The sequence below is a fragment of the Aedes albopictus genome, chromosome 3 (genome assembly GCF_035046485.1).
Source record: "Aedes albopictus strain Foshan chromosome 3, AalbF5, whole genome shotgun sequence".
In the NCBI taxonomy this organism is placed as follows: domain Eukaryota; kingdom Metazoa; phylum Arthropoda; class Insecta; order Diptera; family Culicidae; genus Aedes; species Aedes albopictus.
Genome location: NC_085138.1, coordinates 217,154,321 through 217,174,957, shown reverse-complemented (window position 1 = coordinate 217,174,957; position 20,637 = coordinate 217,154,321). Strand labels below are relative to the sequence as shown.

The 20,637-nt window shown below is 36.6% G+C and overlaps 1 protein-coding gene across 5 annotated transcripts in view; it reads right to left on the bottom strand.

The window, feature by feature from the left end:
- The window catches only part of LOC109406245 (tachykinins), an 81,493-nt gene that overhangs the window by 31,121 nt on the left and 29,735 nt on the right, over positions 1-20,637 (bottom strand). For 3 of the 5 annotated variants that reach the window (XR_009999016.1, XM_062858825.1, XM_062858823.1), the window contains exons 2-6: positions 4,280-4,376; positions 3,999-4,216; positions 3,819-3,921; positions 3,530-3,665; positions 3,170-3,466 (exon numbers count right to left, since the gene is read on the bottom strand). Coding sequence is in view for 4 of the 5 variants with exons in the window: in XM_062858825.1 (XP_062714809.1) it covers positions 3,170-3,466; positions 3,530-3,665; positions 3,819-3,921; positions 3,999-4,216; positions 4,280-4,372 (847 nt within the window). In the remaining variant the exon portion in view is untranslated. The remainder of the gene's footprint in view (positions 1-3,169; positions 3,467-3,529; positions 3,666-3,818; positions 3,922-3,998; positions 4,217-4,279; positions 4,377-20,637) is intronic. The other 2 variants (XM_062858824.1, XM_062858826.1) reach the window with 2 other exon arrangements.

Below are 20,637 nucleotides of genomic sequence, written 5' to 3'. Positions count from 1 at the left end.
AAAAATTGGTTTACTGGAGCAATTTTCAATTTTACAGAGTTCGTGTCTTCGACAAGATAGTGTATTCCAGTAGTACCTACAAACTTGTAGAACATAACACGTTGAAATTTTACGTTTTAATCATGGAAAAGTTCAAAAAACTGATTTTGAGGTTGTTTTTTAAACTTTTATATTTCCTCCCAAAAAATGAAGCCCAAACTATATGGTGTCTTCAGCAAAGATACTTGAAATTACTTGTTCTACAACTTTGCTGAAAACATCTACCCTCTAAAAAAATATTTTGAAAAAATATTTTTTTTGCTCGGGTTTACCCTACAGTTTTACCATACAGTGAATATGCATAAAAATAGAGAAGATTTTTCTGAATATATCTTCCAAAGACACCTATATGCTAAAATGTCATCTAACGGCTCTTAGAGGTTTTGCTCGTCTTTTTTCAGAATGATCCCACTGTGCGGCAGCACGATCACAATTTCGGATGATTTGCAGAACAATTGCAGCCACATAGGGGATGGGAGTGGAAACTGATAGTGAAAGTGAAAGTGATTTAGAATTACTTGATTTTAAGGTTGCCTCTACCGAAGCGATAAAAGGTTGGATTGATAAGAGAGAACGAATGTCCCGAAAACAAGCGAAATGGTTGAACGTTTACTTAGTAAGAACAAGTCTCCACACTCTGTATCTGTTTGACTCATTACACTCTGGAGGCGAACCAGCCTCGGGCTGAAAGTCTCGATAATAAAGACATAAAAAAAAATAATGTTGTATTCCGAATTTATGAGGAACAGGTCGATGGCTACGATCGTGATACAACCACGATTGAATATTAATAGTTCAAAGAGTATTTCATTGAAAATCGCCTTAAAGTTTCAAATCGCTCAAACTATCAATTCCCTCGATGAAACATTTCCAAAATTTCAGAGATGGTACCTGGATACCACAGAGAAGCAGACGTTACACTTAAAACAAATTTCTTGAAAAAACATCGTCACGAAAACGTAATCGCCCAATGCTAAATGTACTGTGCTTGGTCGGACCGCCACTAGATGGCGGTAGTAAGCAAACGTGAAACAGGAGCAAAAACGATACCAGCGCTGCGAGTGGCCAATCGGCCTACTACTGAATATTTGAATTAACCGTTAAAAAGGTGATCGATGTGAAACGATGTGAGTGTGACGTCTGTTTCTCTGTGTGGATACTATATCTTTCGAATGGTGGGTACCGCTTAGATGGGTATTTTATTTTGTTATTAACGGTTTAAGACACACCGTGTATCGCATTGAAACGTAATAGACACAGTATTTCAATTGCCCAGAATACCAACAGGCCTGTTGAGATCTAAAATCAAATTATGATGTTTAAGGGGTCGTACACAAATTACGTCACGCTTTCCGGGGAGGGGAAGGTTTGCGATATATGACAACCCATACAAAAATTGGTAACGTCCCATACAAAAAGTGTGATAAAGGAGGGAGGGGGTTGAAAAAGGTCCATTTTTGCGTGACATAATTTGTGTATCAGCCACCCCTAATGAGTCTGTGTAGAGTGACTGGAAGGGAGAGTGGCGTCATGTTCCAATTTTAACAGGTCTCCTGCTCGTTTGGAACATGAATTTGTATGGATTTGACAGATGATCGCTGTTACAATTTTGACAGTGACACCAATCTCCTTTCCAGTCACTCTAAGTTGGTGTGATGCCTGCTTTACACGGAGCAAGTGACTTGATTCAAGTCCAAAATGTCCAATTGAATGTGAATTGAACTTGTGTACACACCACCGTTCATTGCAGTTGAGCAACTGGCTTGAGTTGAACGAACGTTGAACATGTTGAACTTTCTCGTTCAAGTCAAATGAAATCATCTCACTTGCCTCGTCTGAACCGTCTGAAGTCGTGATTCATGTGTGTTGAATTCAAGATATTTGTCAAATGAGCTGAAGTCAAATCAGTTTGCTTACGCACCGCACGAAATGCACAATGTAAACACTTGTTTCAACTGAGATGCATTCAAGTCAAGGGGTTGGTCATTCAGCACACTTCATTTGTGCCGTGATTTTTGAGCGTGTGCCAATATGTGCCTAAACTGTGCCGGTTATTTTTCAGTGTGTGCCGAAGTGTGCCGAACGTGCCGGAGGTGTGCCGAATGTGCCCAGTGGAATATTTTCTTAGAATGTTTTTGCGCTAATTATAATCCTGTCTATTTTTGGCGAATGTTATTGGTCTAGTCCAAGTCTAGTCGTCCAGAATCTGTATGAAGGGATTTTTTGCAATCGTAAGTATAATGACAGTTTGATTCCATACCGCAAAGTTGGATTTCTATGTTGTGCCCATGTGTGCCGGATTGTGCCGGCATGTGTGCCGAGATGTGCCGGCAAGTGTGCCGGGCACAATGTGCCGAATGACCAACCCCTTGATTCAAGTGCATTAAGGACAGACTTGTTAGAATCCCAAAATGGCCGCCACAATGGCCGACTTCGGCACCTATTCACGATTTTGAGCGCACAAATCTCTTCGTAAACAAAACCAGCTAGGGTACATTCTAAAGTCAACGATGGGTAGAAAGAACTTTGCGATGGGTTGCAATTTTCTGCCGGGATCAAAAGGAAACTACCCACTCAGAGCTTTAACGCGGTTTAGCCAAATTTGGGTTCTCGCATGGAAGAGCCGATATGAGTGAAAAGAACCTTTATTTGGGTTGATTTCTGGTTCCGTGCACATCAAGCATGCTTCGTTTACATTGTTGAACTGAAAGGAGCATTTCACTTGCATACTTCTCAAAAATAAATATTGATTCGAAATGATTGATGTGTTAACATGTGTTAAATTTAGACTCAGCAAACGACTTGAACGGGGACTTGAATGTACCTCAATTGAAGCAAGTGTTTAAATTGTTCAATTCGTGCGGTGCGCAAGCAAACAGAATTGAACTTAGCCCTTTCTACAAATGACTTTAATTCAACTCACATGAATCATGGGTTCAAACGGGGAAGTGAGATGATTTCGTTTGACTTGAATGAAAAAGTTCAACATATTCAACTTATTTCAAGTCAAGTCAGTTGCTCAATTGAGATGAACGGTAGTGTTTACACGTTCAATTGGCATTTTCCATTGACTTCAATGAAGTCACTTGCTCCATGTAAACCAGGCATAACAGAATACAATTTTACGTACCAAGAAATCCAGAAGGTGCTCGTTTCTTTTCAGAATATGTACTGCTAGCTTCAGCTTTTTTTCCTCGCATTCCTAGAAAACCCGATGGTGCTCTTTTCTCGGCATATTGCACAGCAGAATTCAAGGGTTTATTCTTATTTTCTTGATATATTCGATGGATTCTATACAGTTCATTAAGAAATGCCCTTTCTTTTTGAAACAAATCGTCGAAATTTACATCATTTGTTGATTCATACTCGTTTGAGTTATCGTTAATATTGCTGCTCATGTCATACAAAGATTTTTTCCCTCGCATTACTGTGGTAAATAGGTTTGCGTATCATTAATATCATTATTGCTTTCAACATTGATTCTGCTTACCTGTGAATCCAGACGGTACACGCTTTACACCGTTGTAGTAATATTTTTTGCCTCTCAAGCCAAGGAAACCGGAAGGAGCTCGCTTTGGATACAATCTTAAGGGATAGAAGGAAATAAACTTTTTTCCGCGAACGTCCTATTTGTGTTGAATGAAAAGGTTTTTAATGTTCAATACATGTTCCATTCAATAAAAATATTTCAGCAACTTCGTGGGTTTCAATAAACAATTAATTTTTGAAATAACATAAGCCCATGTGATATTTATATTTCTATGATTTTTTGAACTTACCAAGTGGCTATCAGTATCATCATCTTCACTCCAATCATGGTTTGGCCTTTCTTCTATGATGGGGCTGGAAAACGGCCTGATTCGATTGTTTAATGAATCGCTGCTGCAAGGTAAAAACAAGTTCATTATATTGAAAACAAATTCAATTCGGTGGTGTGGTGTATAATTCAACACAATTACCGAAAATAATGGATTCCATCGTCGATCGAGTGCGAAACTAGTTCGTCATCTCCATCATCACCTTCGTTATCAGTGGGTACATCGTTGGCCACTTTAGATGTGCCATCTGTGTCCATTAGAGGCAATACAGTCGTTATTGCATTATCAGGCTCATTAAAATTTGAATAATAATTCCCTACGTTTTCGCTATAATAGTAGTCGCGTTTGTCACGGGTATTCTAATGAATAAATAAATATTATGTTTACTTTAGATAACAAATATATTTACACAGACTCAATACCTTTGAAATTTCCAATCCGGAGGTGGATTCTGCATGATTAAAGTATATATTCAGCATGAAAACAACAAGAACTCCTATCCTAGTGCTATTCATTTTGCTGAAACGTTATCATTAAATAAAATAAATTAAATTGTTTTGCTTGAACATACATAATACTCATTATTCGATTCTAATGTTGGAGGCTGTTCATAAACCACGTACAGGGTATATACTCAAAATAACTGGGACAGGTAAAATTTTCACTTTTCAAAAAATGTTCAACTCGCTGTAACTTTTCGAAAAGGGCATCAAATATTCTCAAATTTTACTGTAAGGTCATCAAGTAGTTGTGTATCAATGGTCAAAATTTAGAAAAGATCGGGCTATTCTACACGAAGTTATAAAGGTTCTAGAAAAGGTATAATTATTCGATAGCCAACTTAGAGCTGTTATATCTCCGGATTCAATGAACCGAATGCAATGAAATTTTGATCATTTACGACTTATATAATGAGCTGTTAAAAACATTTGACTCAACTTAAAATTCTTTACACGAAAGAAAATTATAACGATTAGATAATTTTTCTAATATAACACCAATTTATCCAAAACTTCGTCATTGTTTCAAAATTCGAGATAGTAATTATAGTTCATTTAAATTCCCTCTAATTGACTTGAATATATTTATGTTTCAAAGGAAAGCAACCAAATAGCCGGCATTTAATTGAAAAAGTAATGGGATGCATATGAAAAATAGATAAATTTACTAAAAAAAACATAGAATAAATAAAATCGCCATACCTTTTTTTCTTAATAATAATTTCAAATTAAGTCAACTGTTTTTCAAAGTTCATTATATTAGCCATAAATGAACAAAATTCCATTACATTCGGTTCATTGAATCCGGAGATATAACAGCTCAAAGTTGGCTATCGGATAATTATACCTTTTTCTAGAACCTTTATAACTTCGTGTAGAATAGCCCGATCATTTCCAAATTTAAACCACTGATACACAACTAGTTGATGAAGTGACAGTAAAAAATTTGAGAATATTTGATGCCCTTTTCGAAAAGTTACAGCGAGTTGAACATTTTTCGAAAAATGAAAATTTTACCTGTCCCAGTTATTTTGAGTATCCCCTGTAGACTCTTTGGTGGATAGGGGGGGGGGTCAGTGATGGCTAAATTTTGGTCTACGTGGTTTATGATCAGCCCCTTATGAATATATCGATGATGGTGTCAAAGTTCTCGTCAACTCGTCCCAGTACCACTTATTTGCTGTTACGGAAACCATGCTTCGACCGTCATCACCCGTTGGCCCAATTCGGATCCCCGGATACAACTTCATCCAACATTCCCTACCTCTGATCGAGGAAACAGAAGAAGGTCATTCGGCGGAGTCGAACATATCCAGAAAGGCATCAAAGCAACTCCCATTACCAAATCCACCTACCCACTGGGACCTGAGAGAGAGGAGACAGCTCACTGACAGCGCCGATGTTTACATTTCTTCTTCTTACTTCTTTTTACAATTTTGTGCGCCGCATAATGGTTTGAAAATTTATTATAGGTCAAAACTGTTTTGCATATTGATTTTGCTGCGACAGAGCATGAAAAATAAATGGATTCGTTGCACTGGTTGTGGAAAAATGACCATAATCATTTTATCTTCTCTGATTTCAACAAACGGAGCGAAATTTTAATAAAGATAATTTGGATATTTGGCCACTCCACACCAACAATGTGCGATTTTCAGCTCGGTTCGCGGTGACAGTTTGTGACAGGTCCTCCTTGACATTAATTAGCACGCTATTCAAGCCAACTGTCTCCTCTCTCTCAGACTGGAACTTGGCCTGCCTCACTTCAACTTAGTGATCTTTGAGCACTTCCACAGTTATTAATTGAAGGGCTTTCTTTGCCTGCCATTGCATGAATTTGTATATTGTGAGGCAAGTACAATGATACACTATACCCAGGGAGTCGAGTATTTTTTCTCGACCGGAACGGGAATCGAACTCGCCGTCTCCGGATTGGCGATCCATAGCGTTAACTACTACGCACCAAATTTTTATTGCTAGAAGACAGCAAAATTTTGCTGTTTTTTTTGTGCTGTTTTTTTAGCAATCCGTTCAGCAAAGTTAAATTTGCTGAATAGGGCCGAGCGTTTTGGCTTTATGGAGTGTGTGGTTGTGGTTTGCTTGATTAGCGACTGTTTTCCGGTGAATCCGGATGTGCTGATTGTGGCACTTATGCGGTGTTACGTGACATTCGAGTGTTACGTGAGTTCCATTGCCACCAATCTCGTTGACTGATTGCGAACAGGATGAAGATCTTGAGAACCGCGGTGGCGTTCCGTTGAAAGGGAGGTGGCTCATCGCCAAACAAATGCATTGATCCAGCTGATGGTGAAGGTGGAAGGAAGCCTATTGCAAATCTGCATTCAAGCCATCAATCAAGAGATCCTGAAGCACATCGTTGGATTACAAAGCCATTTGGTGAGATGTTTCTGGTTTAGTTCTTTTTGAATTATTTTCTATTCATATATAAACATTCAAATCATCATTATGGTCCACTGCACGAATTTATGCTGGCCTGCTTACTCTCACAAGAAATTTGACGTTTGAGTTGTTTTTTTCCGGATTTCTAACTTCTTTACTCGTTTTACGCGATCTTGTTTTATTTTTTTTTTGATAAATTGAGATGTTTTTTGTTGTTGTTTAACGCGATTTTTTGTTCATTTATTTTTCTTTTCTTTTACCTATTTTGTTATTTCTCGAGTCGCCATTTTTTTTCCTCGCGTTGTAAACATTTCTGGAGCTCGATTTGAATAGGTCGTATGTGCTTTTGTCGATATAAAATTCGATCAGTTTATTTAAGTTATTGTAGCAATATGGAAGATATTTTGGAGACTTTCAATGATGGAACGGAAAGCCTGTTTTGTGATGATTCTGCTGTATGTATCAACTTTGTTCAATTTCAACGGTTTTTGCTATAATAGGCGAATCCAACTGATCGAATTTTTAATCGACAAAGCACATACGACCTTTTCAAATCGAGATTTATTGGGAAGTTCCGATGACCCTGGAGGGATCGGTTCTGCTTGTGCGTCGCACTGAGCCGAAACATACAAATTTATATAATAAATAGAAAAAATCTTTTGATAAAATCGAAGTAGAGTAGACAGTGACCGCGAGTGCGTGTGTTTTTTGCGTTCGACAGCAAATTTTTCGTGTGAAAATGTGTGAGCCAATTTTCGTGATTTGGCTGATGATCCGGCTGGTCCTACGCCACCCGATTGCATTTCGGCAATCGTCGCTGTTTCGCGTGTGTACATATCGATCGCGGTGTTTTGGGGCGGCTAAAGTGAGCCACCGTAGTATTATTCAATCGTGCCGTAATCTACCTTTATTTAAAATATCATATCTACTATAAACTAATGTTTACTTTTTCAGCGTTAACCAGGTAAATGAGGTAAACTAAATTTATAAAAAAAATGTCATGCGCTTTTTCGCCAAGGAAAGCATCCCATTAAACCCCATCCACATCCAACTCCAGATATCTATGAAGTGGGCCAAGGTCTTGGACATATTCTGAGTAGGTATCTAATCAACATTTCCTCCCCATCCCCGCTGATCGTAAGGACCTGGCCAGGTGTCGAGAGTTCGTTAAATGAAAGGTTTGTCAAGTCCCAGGCAACTTTTCTGGCGCATTAAACGTCTCTAACGACAGCCACCCCAGGATGTGTACGGTCGGCTATGCTATGCTATGCTATGCTATCCGTTCAGCAAAGTTAAATTTGCTGATCATCCATGAATTTATTTATTTATTTCGTGAATCATAACGTAGACTACATATATACTTAAGGCTGTATCTATATCCTATTGCATCTTAAAGAGTTGAAATATTTCCTTAAATTTGTTCGTGTTATGGTCGAATCAATTGATACACAGTGTTGGCTGTAAAGAGACATCATTCGATTCAATGGACTAAATTTGGATAATCTCTTCGATGATTGTTTAAAGCAAATAGATTTCTATTTCTCAATTGCCTAGTTGGAGCATAAAAATTTATACACGATAGTAGATTTGCCGAGTCAATGCGTTACGATACAATATCATTTACAAATGAGACCATAGCAAATTCGCGGCGTTCCTTCAAGGTCTGGATATCTATAAGCAAGCACTGAGCCTTATATGAAAACAACGGAAATGTGGTTCAGCCTAGATTGCGTAAAGCATATAAGAGAAACTGCTTTTGTATTGATTCAATTCGTTCTTCATGTGTTATCATATAGGGAGACCAAACTATACTACAGTATTCTATAACCGATCTGACATAAGCTATGCACAATGTTTTAATCGTATAAGGGTCCTTGAAATTGTATCCGAAACGCTTTATAAAACCCAGCATATTGGTAGCTTTATGGATAATGGCATTATAATGGTCAGTGAATGCTAACTTAGAATCGAAAATAACTCCTAAATCTCTAATTCTGTCACACTTTACAACTACTTGATTTCCTAGAGATACAGTTATAGGTGGTGTGCTATGCTTCCTACTGAACGTAATCAAATTACATTTTTTGACGTTCAACTGCAGTAGACTTTTATTACACCATTGATCGAAAATACATATTTCCCTAAGTTAAGTGTCCATGTCTTTTTCGTTTGTGATTTCCATAAAAAGTTTCATATCGTCAGCATATATTAAAATTTTTAGATGCTTAAGAATGTACGAAAAATCGTTAACAAATAATATAAAAAGTAAAGGTCCTAAATGTGATCCCTAGGGAACTCCTGAGGATACATTGATAGAGTTTTCGGTTGGTTAAATACGATTCGATCCATTTCAAAAGTCTCAATTCAATTCACAATCTATCAAGCTTGAAAATCAGCATAGGAATGTCAAGTTTGTCGTATGCCTTACTGAAATCAGTATAAAGTGATTCGACGTAGTTACCTTTGTCCATTGCGGTCAATGTGTAATTTACAAATTCTAATAAATTAGTAGTAGTTGAGTGGCCTTTGAAAAATCCATGTTATGCATTTGTTATTCTATGTTTTATTTGATTAAATATACTTTTGTTATAATAGATTCAAAAAGTTTTGGAATGCATGATATAATCGCAATTCCACGATAATTACGAACATCAGATTATTTCCCAGATTTATAGATGGGTATAAGAAAAGATTTTTTCCATTCATTCGGAAACATTCCAGTTCCAAGTGATTTGTTATAAAGCCAAAATAATGGCGCTGCAAATTCAGTTGCCAAGTTTTTCAGAAATATCGGTGGAAGCCCATCTGGTCCTGATCCTTTGTTGGCATCTAAATCTTTCAGGCCTGTCAATATGTCCCGTAATAAAATTTGGTTGACACCAATGTCGCCGGTCAAATCAGGAAAATGTGTGAAATATTCAAAATCACGATCTGCATCCGAAAATTTACTATAGGTTTCATGGAAAAAAGTCGCAAAAAGGTTGCAAATTTGCTCGGAATTTTCACCTACTTTGCCATCCAATGACATTTTTGATGGAAAAATATTCGAGTTCAACCGAGTTTTTGCATAATTGAAGAATCTCTTGGGGCACGATTTTAATTCATTCTCTGTTTTCCTGTTGTACTCTTCAAGTGCAGCCGATACAGCTAAATTAAGATGATCACATGCACTCAAATACTTTTCTAAATTTTCTTGATTTTTGTTTTGTCTGTACACTTTGTGAAATTTTTGTTTTCGATTTTTTAAATTGATAATTTGCTTGTTGAACCAGAGTGGATTTTTAGAACTATTATTTCGACGCTTTTTTATGAGTGGAACCTCAGAATGAATTGTTTCCATCAAAATGTTATAAAAGACCTCTACGGCACAGTCTACTTCGCAATGTTTCAAAGCGGATTGCCAGTTTGTATCATTTAGTTTAATTCTAATATTGTCATCAGTCTTGTTAGCGATCACAGTCTTCGACACCTTTTTGTCGATATTCAGCTGCCTTTGTCTCCAACATTCGCAACACAAGTGATCAAACTACTGTACGGAACAAACATGTCGAATGAATGCGTTTGACCACGATTGCGTCTTCGGGAGATGGTTCGGTTTTTATTATTCCTGTCTTTCCCATAAAGAGAGCTGTTTTGGATAAATGTATGTGTCGAAATCGATTTATCTCACACGAATAAACTAATATTATACCAATCTTAATCAAAATTGGCTGAAATCTTGCGAAAAGCTGGAATTGGACAAATGTCATCGTGTCAGACGACGTTGATTTGATCCACTTTTTTGTTTATTGATCTTTGTTCTGCCGCTCGTGTTGTGTGTAAGAGGTAGCGGTCGCGCTCGAATGAAACAAAGCAAACTGACACCCGACCGCGGCAACGAAACGAAGGTAGTGAAAAGTGTCGAATGTTTACAAGCCTGATTGTCATAATCGGCATTATTGTAGTCATAGACATCCTCATATTCCCAATTATTATGATTATGGTTATTATGAACAAATATGGAAAACTCGATGGCAGTGTGAAAAGCTTCATTTTTCCATAGGGGCGATGGAGATTCATCCACACAAAAGTCATCAAATATGTTTGTTAATAAGAAGTCCAAAGAACGATTCTGTTGGTTCTTCACGCGATTAATTTGGTTTAAACCTAGACAGGCAGCTTTATCAAATATTAGTTGTAATGTTTCATTCTCACCTACGACTGGTAGGAGAATACATTCATTTTCTGAATCACAAATAAAATTTGCATCACGTTGATGGAAATCCCCATAAACGTGTACCTTGAATTCCGGTGGAAATTGTGAAATAATCTCATCGACCTTTTGGAAGAACTTTTCATATACTGATTTACAAGCTTGATCAGGTGGGAAATAAACTGACACAAATAGGGTATTGGTTCCCTTATTAAGCATGTGGCTCCCATATTCATCCTACGAAAAACAAAGGATTGAAGCGCCGTTTGTTTTGTTTCTTATTTTTGTATTTTTTGTTAGAAGTGAGCACGCATGAAAACAAAAAGAACGGAGTCAATCGGTGCCGTAATCGCTTGTTTTCGAATAGGATGAAATTGGGAGCATGAGATTACTGATGGCACACAAACCCTATATGTGTTTCACCGGCTATATGAGTTTTCACCCACACGTGCTCGAATTCACTAAATTTAGTTGAAGCAATAAGTTCGGAGTTATATTTCGAGGATATTGCAATAAGGACGCCACCATTAGACATTCTTTGAGCAAGGGTTAAGTCGCGGTCATCATATTATTATTAGCTTTATTAAGGAGAATGGATTTTTCGGCCGCAATGTCGAAACCCTCCGTTTTGGTTCCATTTTGCTACGGCTGATACCGCTGCCTGGAGTTTTCTCCTAAGGCTTTTTGGGTGCTTTCCTCCCACTAAGAGCAAAATATCATCAGCGTATACTAATATAAAGACACCTTTTTTTGCACAGTTATTTTGGTCACTAAAAGAAATCGTAAAAGCCTTGTTTGTCCTTGTTGACTCAAGCTATTATGTATATAATTCCTAAACAAAATATCGTGAAAAAGCTTCAGAATACATTGTTTATCAAAACAAGGGTAAAATGAGCGAATTATAATACACTATGCTATGCCACTAGGTTAATCTAATACACTATGTTAGTATGACTCATTATTAAATGTATCAATATACTAGTAGTAAGTACGTATATATTTCTTTGATAATTTATGTTTATTATATTCTGAGCGGGACTATTTGAATGAAACAGATAAGATAAATCACACATATCATTGCAGTAGAAGCACCGTATTCTGATGCCCATGAGGCAGCTTTTGTACAAAAAATAATACAGCACAGCATAACGAAACAGATCACGAAAGTTATTCTCGGTAATAAAACATGAATGTTCATGTAAAGCAAATAGCGCACGTAAAGGCACAGAAAGGAACATGTTTTTACACTCGTAGAGAAGGTCACCGTCAATGGATACAAAGTGGCAACTGACAACAAGAGGTGTACGGCTACGTGATTTTGAGTGAAATTCGACAGCCCCAGAAAATTTATATTTTTCTGTACAAAGCAATTTGAAATGCAAACATTTATTCATACACAGCACTCAAATATCAAACATTAACCAATGAAGGTACTTCGACATTCATTTTCATTTTAATAAGACAGAGAACCATAATTGGACAAAACGTGGAAATCAAATTAACCCTTTCTTTCTCATGACTTTGAATTTCTTCTTTTTATTCTTGTCATAACGTCCTAACTAAGCACTTCCCCCGCTGTTCCCTGAGAACATCATCTATCAATGATTTGCATTTTGCATATGATTTAACAAACATTCAATTTGTTATTCCGGGTGTTTAAGAGTCTGAATTAAAAACTTTACATACATATTTATCGCAACATAGAAATATAGCTACCACGTGACGTGGAGCTCACGGGCCAAACATTAGTGGCCACAGCTCAATGCCCCAGGACGTCAAAGAAATTTCCATTATGCAAAGTTTCTGAACCGACCGGGAATCGAACGTATTGGGCTTCTCGAGAATTTTTAGCATTTCGACAAGCTTCTCTCCGACCTCTAGGTTGCGCGCCAGGGTATAATGTGTGTTGGGCACTTTGCGACGATTAACTCAAATCCACACACCAGCGAACAATTTGCGCGCCGATTGCCTATGCGCCAAGTTTTTCACTAGCCAAATCACTATTAATCACTGATTAAATGAAGTAAAAGCGTTGTTACCGTCAATAACACTGTTCGACAAAAAAAAACTTTTGCCGTGATCAGAGACCCCATTAGACCAAGCCCACCCGTGGGCTTAATACTACACACGCAACAGCACGTCGTTAACGATTTTTAATTTCGTTATCAACCCATTTTTGCACCGGTCGTTCGTTTCCATGTGAGTAAAATAATGATCGGTCGCCTTTGCGCACCGGTGGTCTCTATTCTCTCCGTACCATCGGTTTTTTGCACTTCTGTAAATCATCGCAATATTTTGTATATTTCTATGGGGTTATTGCAAATCTTATTCAGTATAATAATTTGTGCTCATATTATGAAAGATGGGGTTTTGGATAAGACTGAAAACTGTTAGTAAAAATTGAATTCAAATAAATAATTCCCTTGGAGATTTGTACCAGTTTTGGTGCGTTTAAAGATATCATTTTCTCAATAATTTATGATTGTATTTAATCCCGGAATTCAAGCAATCTTTTTTTTAAATAATATGTTTGTTGCTTACTGTATGACTTGTAGGTTGAATTTTTATCTAAAATAATATCCATCTCTTCAATATTCATGTTGCCTTTCTCGCAAGAAATTTATCTGAATTTGAGATTATGAACATCTTTTTTTAATAATTAGGTTTATTGAATAATTACATCCCTTGCATTTCCAACACATTTATAACGTAGTTGTCTCCTTTACAACTTCGCGTAGGTCAAGATTCTTGAATCCTGGTCATAGTAGAAGCTGTCTTCTAACAGTCTGCGATAAGTTTGCGCAACCTTTTTTCATTAACATCAGCTAATTCTATACTCAGTCACAACCTTTTAGTTACAAAGCATCACTCGCAAATCTTAATATATATTGCGATCTTTTGGATGCTGGTATATGAATATTTTGTTGGAAGCAGATTCTATGCGCTTGAAGTAGACTGCGTATTTGTCAAAGTACATAATGAGCCCACTTTCCTTATTGGCACTTCATACAACAATTCAGTAACAAATTTTGAAAACGACGTATAATCAATGGTGTAGCATTGATTATACGTCGTTTTCAAAATTTGTTACTGAATTGTTGTATTTTAACATCCAACGCCTTGCTTTTTATATAACGAGGAACCTACAATATGGCAGTCCTGCACATCGCCTATTTTAATTGGTGAAACTTGGCAGCTCGACTACATTTTTTAAGATTTTTATCGGTATGATTTAGTTTTTACATAAAGAAATAACTGTAGTGTTTCTATGATATCTGAGTTGAGTTAGGTACAGTCAATGCATCTTTGAAAAATCGTAACTACTCTTATCTAATCTCATAAATACGCGGAATCACCCTGGAAAGCAATCGTGTTACTTTTCTTGTCAATAATGATGCTTGCATCATATCAGAGATATGACACATGCATCAAAGCGGCCTGGTCTACTGCGTTGTATTTACGCGCAAAGATGATTCTTCGAAATACTTGGAGTACAGAATATTTTATTTCGGCAAGGTACTTCTCGAATTTACAGGGGAGGAAGGATGCGTGGACGGTGAAGTTACCCATTTCGCACACTTTCTTACTAATGTCTCGTTTATTTAATTTATATTTTTAAATTTATATTTAATAAACCACCCACTGACGACCACCATTTTCAAAAACAGCAATCAAACCAAAACTCTTTTGCCTTTTTGAAATATACACGACAAAACGAAACGCGAGGCACTGCTCTTTCAAAGCGGGGGATCTCAGCCCGGAAAGTGAAGAAAGAAAACCTTGTGGTCACTTATTACCGTCAAATGGTTTCTTTTCGGGTTAGAAAATACGCACATCTTCTCGCCGGAATCTGCGTCGGATGACGATAATTTTGAAACTTGTCGGAACGAGCTTCGCAAGTTATTTATTTGGACATTTTTCTAAATGTGCGAAACTAAGCTTTACTTGCTGTGTAGAAAACTCGGCTCAAACATGTACGTGTTAAAACAGCAAAACTCACTGAATCACTATACATTTCAGGCCAAACATGTCTAAAGGTCCAATCTGCAGAAGAGAGGCTCTCTTTGGTTTCCCTCTCTTTTGTTAATATCTCAGCAGTTTATTTGTATTATGATTATCTCCTTGCATTGAATGATGGTCAAAATAATCGTCTTTTGATTTGTACTGCAAAAATAGTTGAAAAGTGTACCATTACATCGCAATAATTGAAAGAGAAAATGAACAAAGAGAGCCTCTCAAATGCAGATAGGACCTATTGAAATGTTTGGCCTGATTTCTTCAAATATTAGTTTCGAAACGATCGGCCGAATCAAAAACTAAAGGTGCGATTATGAGCAATCGTAACTATTTTTAAGAGAAAATCAATACATTTTCGATATGCATGATCCTAAAATTGGCGAAAAAGCGAAAACTTTATTCAAAGCATACTTAAGCAAAGCTTGTCAATTTAAACCTATTATTTTTCTGCGTTTGTATTGTCACTCTATCACAATTCTATGTCAGACAATTTGTTGTGTTATTCGTATAACGATCTATGATATTGATTGGTTGAAAATTTCAAATATTTGATGCAAACTAAAATAAATTCCTACCTATACAAAACAAGAAAATCATTCTCTAGACAAATCCATACTCATGTTCTTTCGTCTCCTCTTTACGCTACCCAGAGAGCTAAACGCGAGAGAGCGCACGAGCCTACGGATAGAGACCGTACTTTGCGTGTCTCTATATTCTAAGCCCTGCTACGAACCGTACGTAAACTTTTCGCTTTCGAGCCCTACTTAGCAGCGACCGGTGCGGTTCGCTTCTTTGTTCGGGGCTTTACTTAACGTTAAAACGCTTGATTGAGCCCATGAGTGGGCTTGGTCTTAGTAGGGCATAAAAGCGCATGGAAATTGTAGAACAATGCCATTTTCAAATCTGTTGGGGCACTCCTAGAAACTTTTTGAGATGAGTTTGAATTTTATTCAAATACAATATGTTTGAAATGCAATTTTGTGCACCGCTGAAATTTTCACAGATCTGAGAAGTAACTTTGATAAATAACTAGCCAAATTTTCAGCCTATTACGACATTCCATTTCATTGATACATATCCGGGAAGAAACAAATATGAATTATATAATACAAATCCTTGAATTTTTTTCTTAATTCAATCACAAAAAGCAATCATATATCCTTATCTATACATAACAAAATATCTATTTTACCTTGATTTGACTTCGAAATGCCACACTTATGATCTAAATAATTGAATTCAAATTTTTGAGAAGAAAATCCAGTCGGATTTTCAAATTACTAACGTGGTGAGCCTGTTTAAAAATTAAAAAAAAAACTATTACATTTATATTTTGCGATCAGTACAAAAAAAACGTTTCCAGTGTTTTTGAGGGTTGTCTTTCAGAGATGAGCCAGCCTAGGGCTGCAAATCTCTTAAATAAAGATAATAATAATAATAATAATAATATTTAGGCATGCATAAATTTAATATAGTTATCAAATGAATAAAAATAGTCTTTACGGACTTTTCTGTGAACCAAAAATATAGGCATTTCACATTCAGAAAAATATGAGAGCTCATACACATTTTTTGTGTGGTCTAGAAATTATGCACTTATGAAAAGATGTTAAGCCGTTAGTACACAAAGTCAAATATTTTTCCAAAAAGAAATCATAGCTCAAACATCTTGTTTGACTCGATCGAATTTTCATTAGTGTCAAACTCGGGGGGAGCGACACTAGTTTTGCCAAGCCGAAAACCCCCAAAAAAGCCGAAAAAACCGGTAAAACCCGCAAAACTTTTGCGGGTTTTAGCGACTTTTTTGGGCTTTTTCAACTTTTTTTGAGGTTTTTTGGCTTGGTAAAACCACAGATAACAGATGTTTATGCTAGTACAAATTTTTCGCAGAATCCTGTGTAAATGTTCAAAACGATATACGTTGGCTCACTACCGCCATCTACTCAACTGTTTGCGACATTACATCTAACTTGAATGCAAAAATAGTTCAAAGTTCCACTTTCATTCAAGATCGAATACAATCTTGAATGTAAAATTGCGTAGTGCATGCAATCTTGAAAGCGATCACTGACTATCGATCACTGCGCCATCTCTAAATGATTGCCACATGAGTTTCAGCTGCTCGTTACATACAAAATGGCTGTTGAGCATTTTTACACACATTGCCAATATAAGCATAAACGTCTGTTATCTGTGGTAAAACTAAGTAGTGTCGCTCCTCCTGGTCAAACTGATGTTGTTTCTTGAGTTCTTTCCTTGTCAAATATTGTGGGTTTAGCGCTAAATTGATTTCCGAAAAAACTTTATTGACTCCTGCTGCCTTTCCTATGCGTTAAACATAAGTAGCACAGACAAACAGACGTAACACCTTGAACGATTTTAATGGAAATCCATCGCTCAGCTCACACTACTATCACCTGGTGGAAAAGCTGCACGAATCACTGTGTTGTGAAATATCGTCAACAGAAGGCGCTAGTGTGAAACGTCAAACGCATAGAAAAACGATGCGCGCGCCTCTGGTTGTGAAAGCCACAACTATGAAAATTTAAAATGATCGTTAAAACATGGTCGATGGAAATTTCGCAAGTGTTACGTCTGTTTGTCTGTGTAAGTAGTGTGCTGTACAGTAAATTTGATTTTCTATACAGCGCACTACTTCCGACGTAAAGTTTAACGCATAGGAAAGGCAGCGAAAGTAAATAAATATTTTTTCGGAAAAAAAATTTAGTGCTAACGCCACAACATTTGACCCTGTGTACTTCAGGCCTTACACATTTCAGCGCTGAGCGGTTTCAGCGTGTAATTATTGCGACATTTGTACTCATTTAGACTCGACCGAAATTCATTATCATCACAGTCGAATTTCGCACACGACTTCGCAGCGCCTGGCATACATAAGTTCGGTTGAGTTCATGACAGGGGCGATGGATGCACAACAGGTAAACAAAATAAGTTTGATTTGTGTGAAATGTCGCTGGGAAATGATGATTCAGTGGATTTTCAAATTATCACAGTAGTCTAAACATTGATAAGAAACACAATACCGAAAGCACACACATAATCCCGCAAGGTACAAAAAATGCACTGTTGCATGTTAAAAACGAACTATTGAAGCATACACACTAATTAACGGTCTATCCACAGATTTCTGTGCTAGAATTTCAATTTTCAAGATTGAAATGGTTTTCTGGCAGAGTATGTACGAAAATGCTAAAGTGGCTGCACAAAAGCAGCGCCTGATCCGGAACACAAATGACTCCCATTCTTATGCATATTTAATGCCCATCTGAGCACATGCGAAACAAAACATTAGCATTTACTAATGAGATTATTGCTGAATTCTGGCAAATATAATGGAGTAAAAATTACTATGCTATTGATAGCATATTGAAATATTTTATAGTCCCTTAGTAAAAGGTTAAAGTTTCAGAACTCTAAAATAAGAAACGAACCAGCTCAGGGCTAAAAATCTCACAAATAAAGAAATTTATTGCCGCTACAATTTCTTTTTCGCTAGATACGTACCGTAGAACGGGGTAACATTAATTGATTTGAAATTGGAATCAATTAGTTTTGCTTGAGTCACTTGTCCACAAACGCAGTTCATGAGCATTGGGAAAATGTATAAAAATCAACAGCATTTCGTATGCATCTTCATACATTTACATCAGTGGTCAACAAACTGCGTCCCGCGGGCCGCATGCGGCCCTCAACCAGGTTTTGTGCGGCCCACGGACTGATTTTGAAAGGTATAAGAAAGTGGCCCACTCATAGATTTCATAATTAAAATCAGAAATTTCACCATATTTTGAAACTTTCATGAGAATGAAAATTGACTACTAAAATTTTGCCAATATCATGGAAAGCTTTTGAAAAGCAGTAAGATTTTTGAAAGTTTTACAAGCTGAAAAGACTACTTAGTAATTTGTTTAATTTAACGAAAACAAAATTAAAATTATTTTCGTTTCGTTTTTAGCGGCGAAAAAAGCCTTGTTTTCGATGTACTTTATATTCATCACTTCTATCAGGAAAAATACAGAAATACAGGCAATACAAAATTTATGCCTACAATTTCTTTTAAAAGGAAGTGCTGTCCGAATTTTCGGAATTTCGCTTAAAACATCAGGGATTGGGCAAGATACTCCTCATTGCCCTAGCTATACTTTTGAGCATTTTTCTTAGAATATCTGTTCTAAATTGGCTACAAAAGTTGCACACATTGCGCAGAAAATAATGTCTGCAGGGGTTTCTTCATTAACTTCCTAAGAAATTACGCAAGGAAAACTTATAAAATAATCAATGATTTCCACAACAGTACCTCCAGGTATTCGGAAATTCCTCAAAATTCACAAGATGTCTCAAAAAACCTTACAGTTCCAAGGGTTCGTTATATTTTTAGGAAATCCCTAAGCTGCAGTAAAAAACTCCATTCGGAAATTTGTCAAAACTGGATCCAGGGATTTTACAAGAATTTTGTCTGTGTTCGTGTCTAGGACTTTCACAATTATGCACCTCTAATCAGCGCTGTAAGTACGCTGTAAGTTTATCCACAATATTCTTGAAGAGATCCATATTGTTCTAGCCAGCGTCGCTATTGCTTATTTTTGTACGACTTTTAAGCAACTAGTTTGAAATAATTTGCTCAACATTATCAATAACAAAAACCTAAATATAACGGTTTTGAAAACTCTGCTTTCAATTCCCTACGGTTTTCAGAAATTTTTCAAATGAAATAAAATCTCCTGATAACTCCAGGTTGTTAAATTATTTGCTCTTTTTCAATATTTTGGTTTTGTATTGAATCTTGAAAAAGTATAAACATAATCTCTTGAATGACTTGCGGCCCGCAGTCTCTTTTGAAAATTCAATTTTGGCCCGCAAAGACAGTTAGGCTGAGGATCACTGATTTACATACAGGTTGGTCCATATATTCTGGATACATTTTTTCTTCTCGGGGGCGGCATTTAGCTAAATAAATTATTATATCATCATTTCGTCCTTCAATTAACCCAAATGATAAAATATGAATGTAAAGTAATTAATTTAATGCATCTTGTATTTAACTGGATTTTAAATGAATAAGGTGGAAGAGTCAGTTAATGTCGGTTTTGCTAGTTTGGGAACGTCTGGAGCTGGTTCAGGAGCATGAGCACAGTGGTTTTTGTTTGCTTGTACTTTCACGTTGCATTACACCAGTGTTTCCCAAACTTTTAGGAAGTATCGCCCCTTGGAGCTTGAGAAAAACATTTTCGCCCCCTGCCCAAAGTGAAATTTAACTTTTCCTGAAAATTGACTTAGTGTAAGGCTTTAAAAGCTCACTATTTAACACTACTGTGGCAAACCTGGTGTTTAGTAAATTAGTATCGCTCTCATTTTCATTGTGCTTTTTTGCAAATTCATTGATTGTTTGCACTTAAAAAACTGCATTATTGCATGTAAAACCAATACGTTTTGAAATCATGTTTGTGCTATACATATTCTTGAACAAAATCGAACAAAACAGAACGAACTGTGAATATTTACGACTACTCGTTATCGTCAACCAGATCCTTAACCACCCGAGATGTTTGGACACCACAAATACTGAAATAAGAAATTGAAAAACAATTAACAAATATCTTTTATGCAATAAATAATATATATTGGTTGTTTCGTCCAGCGGTTGACTAGG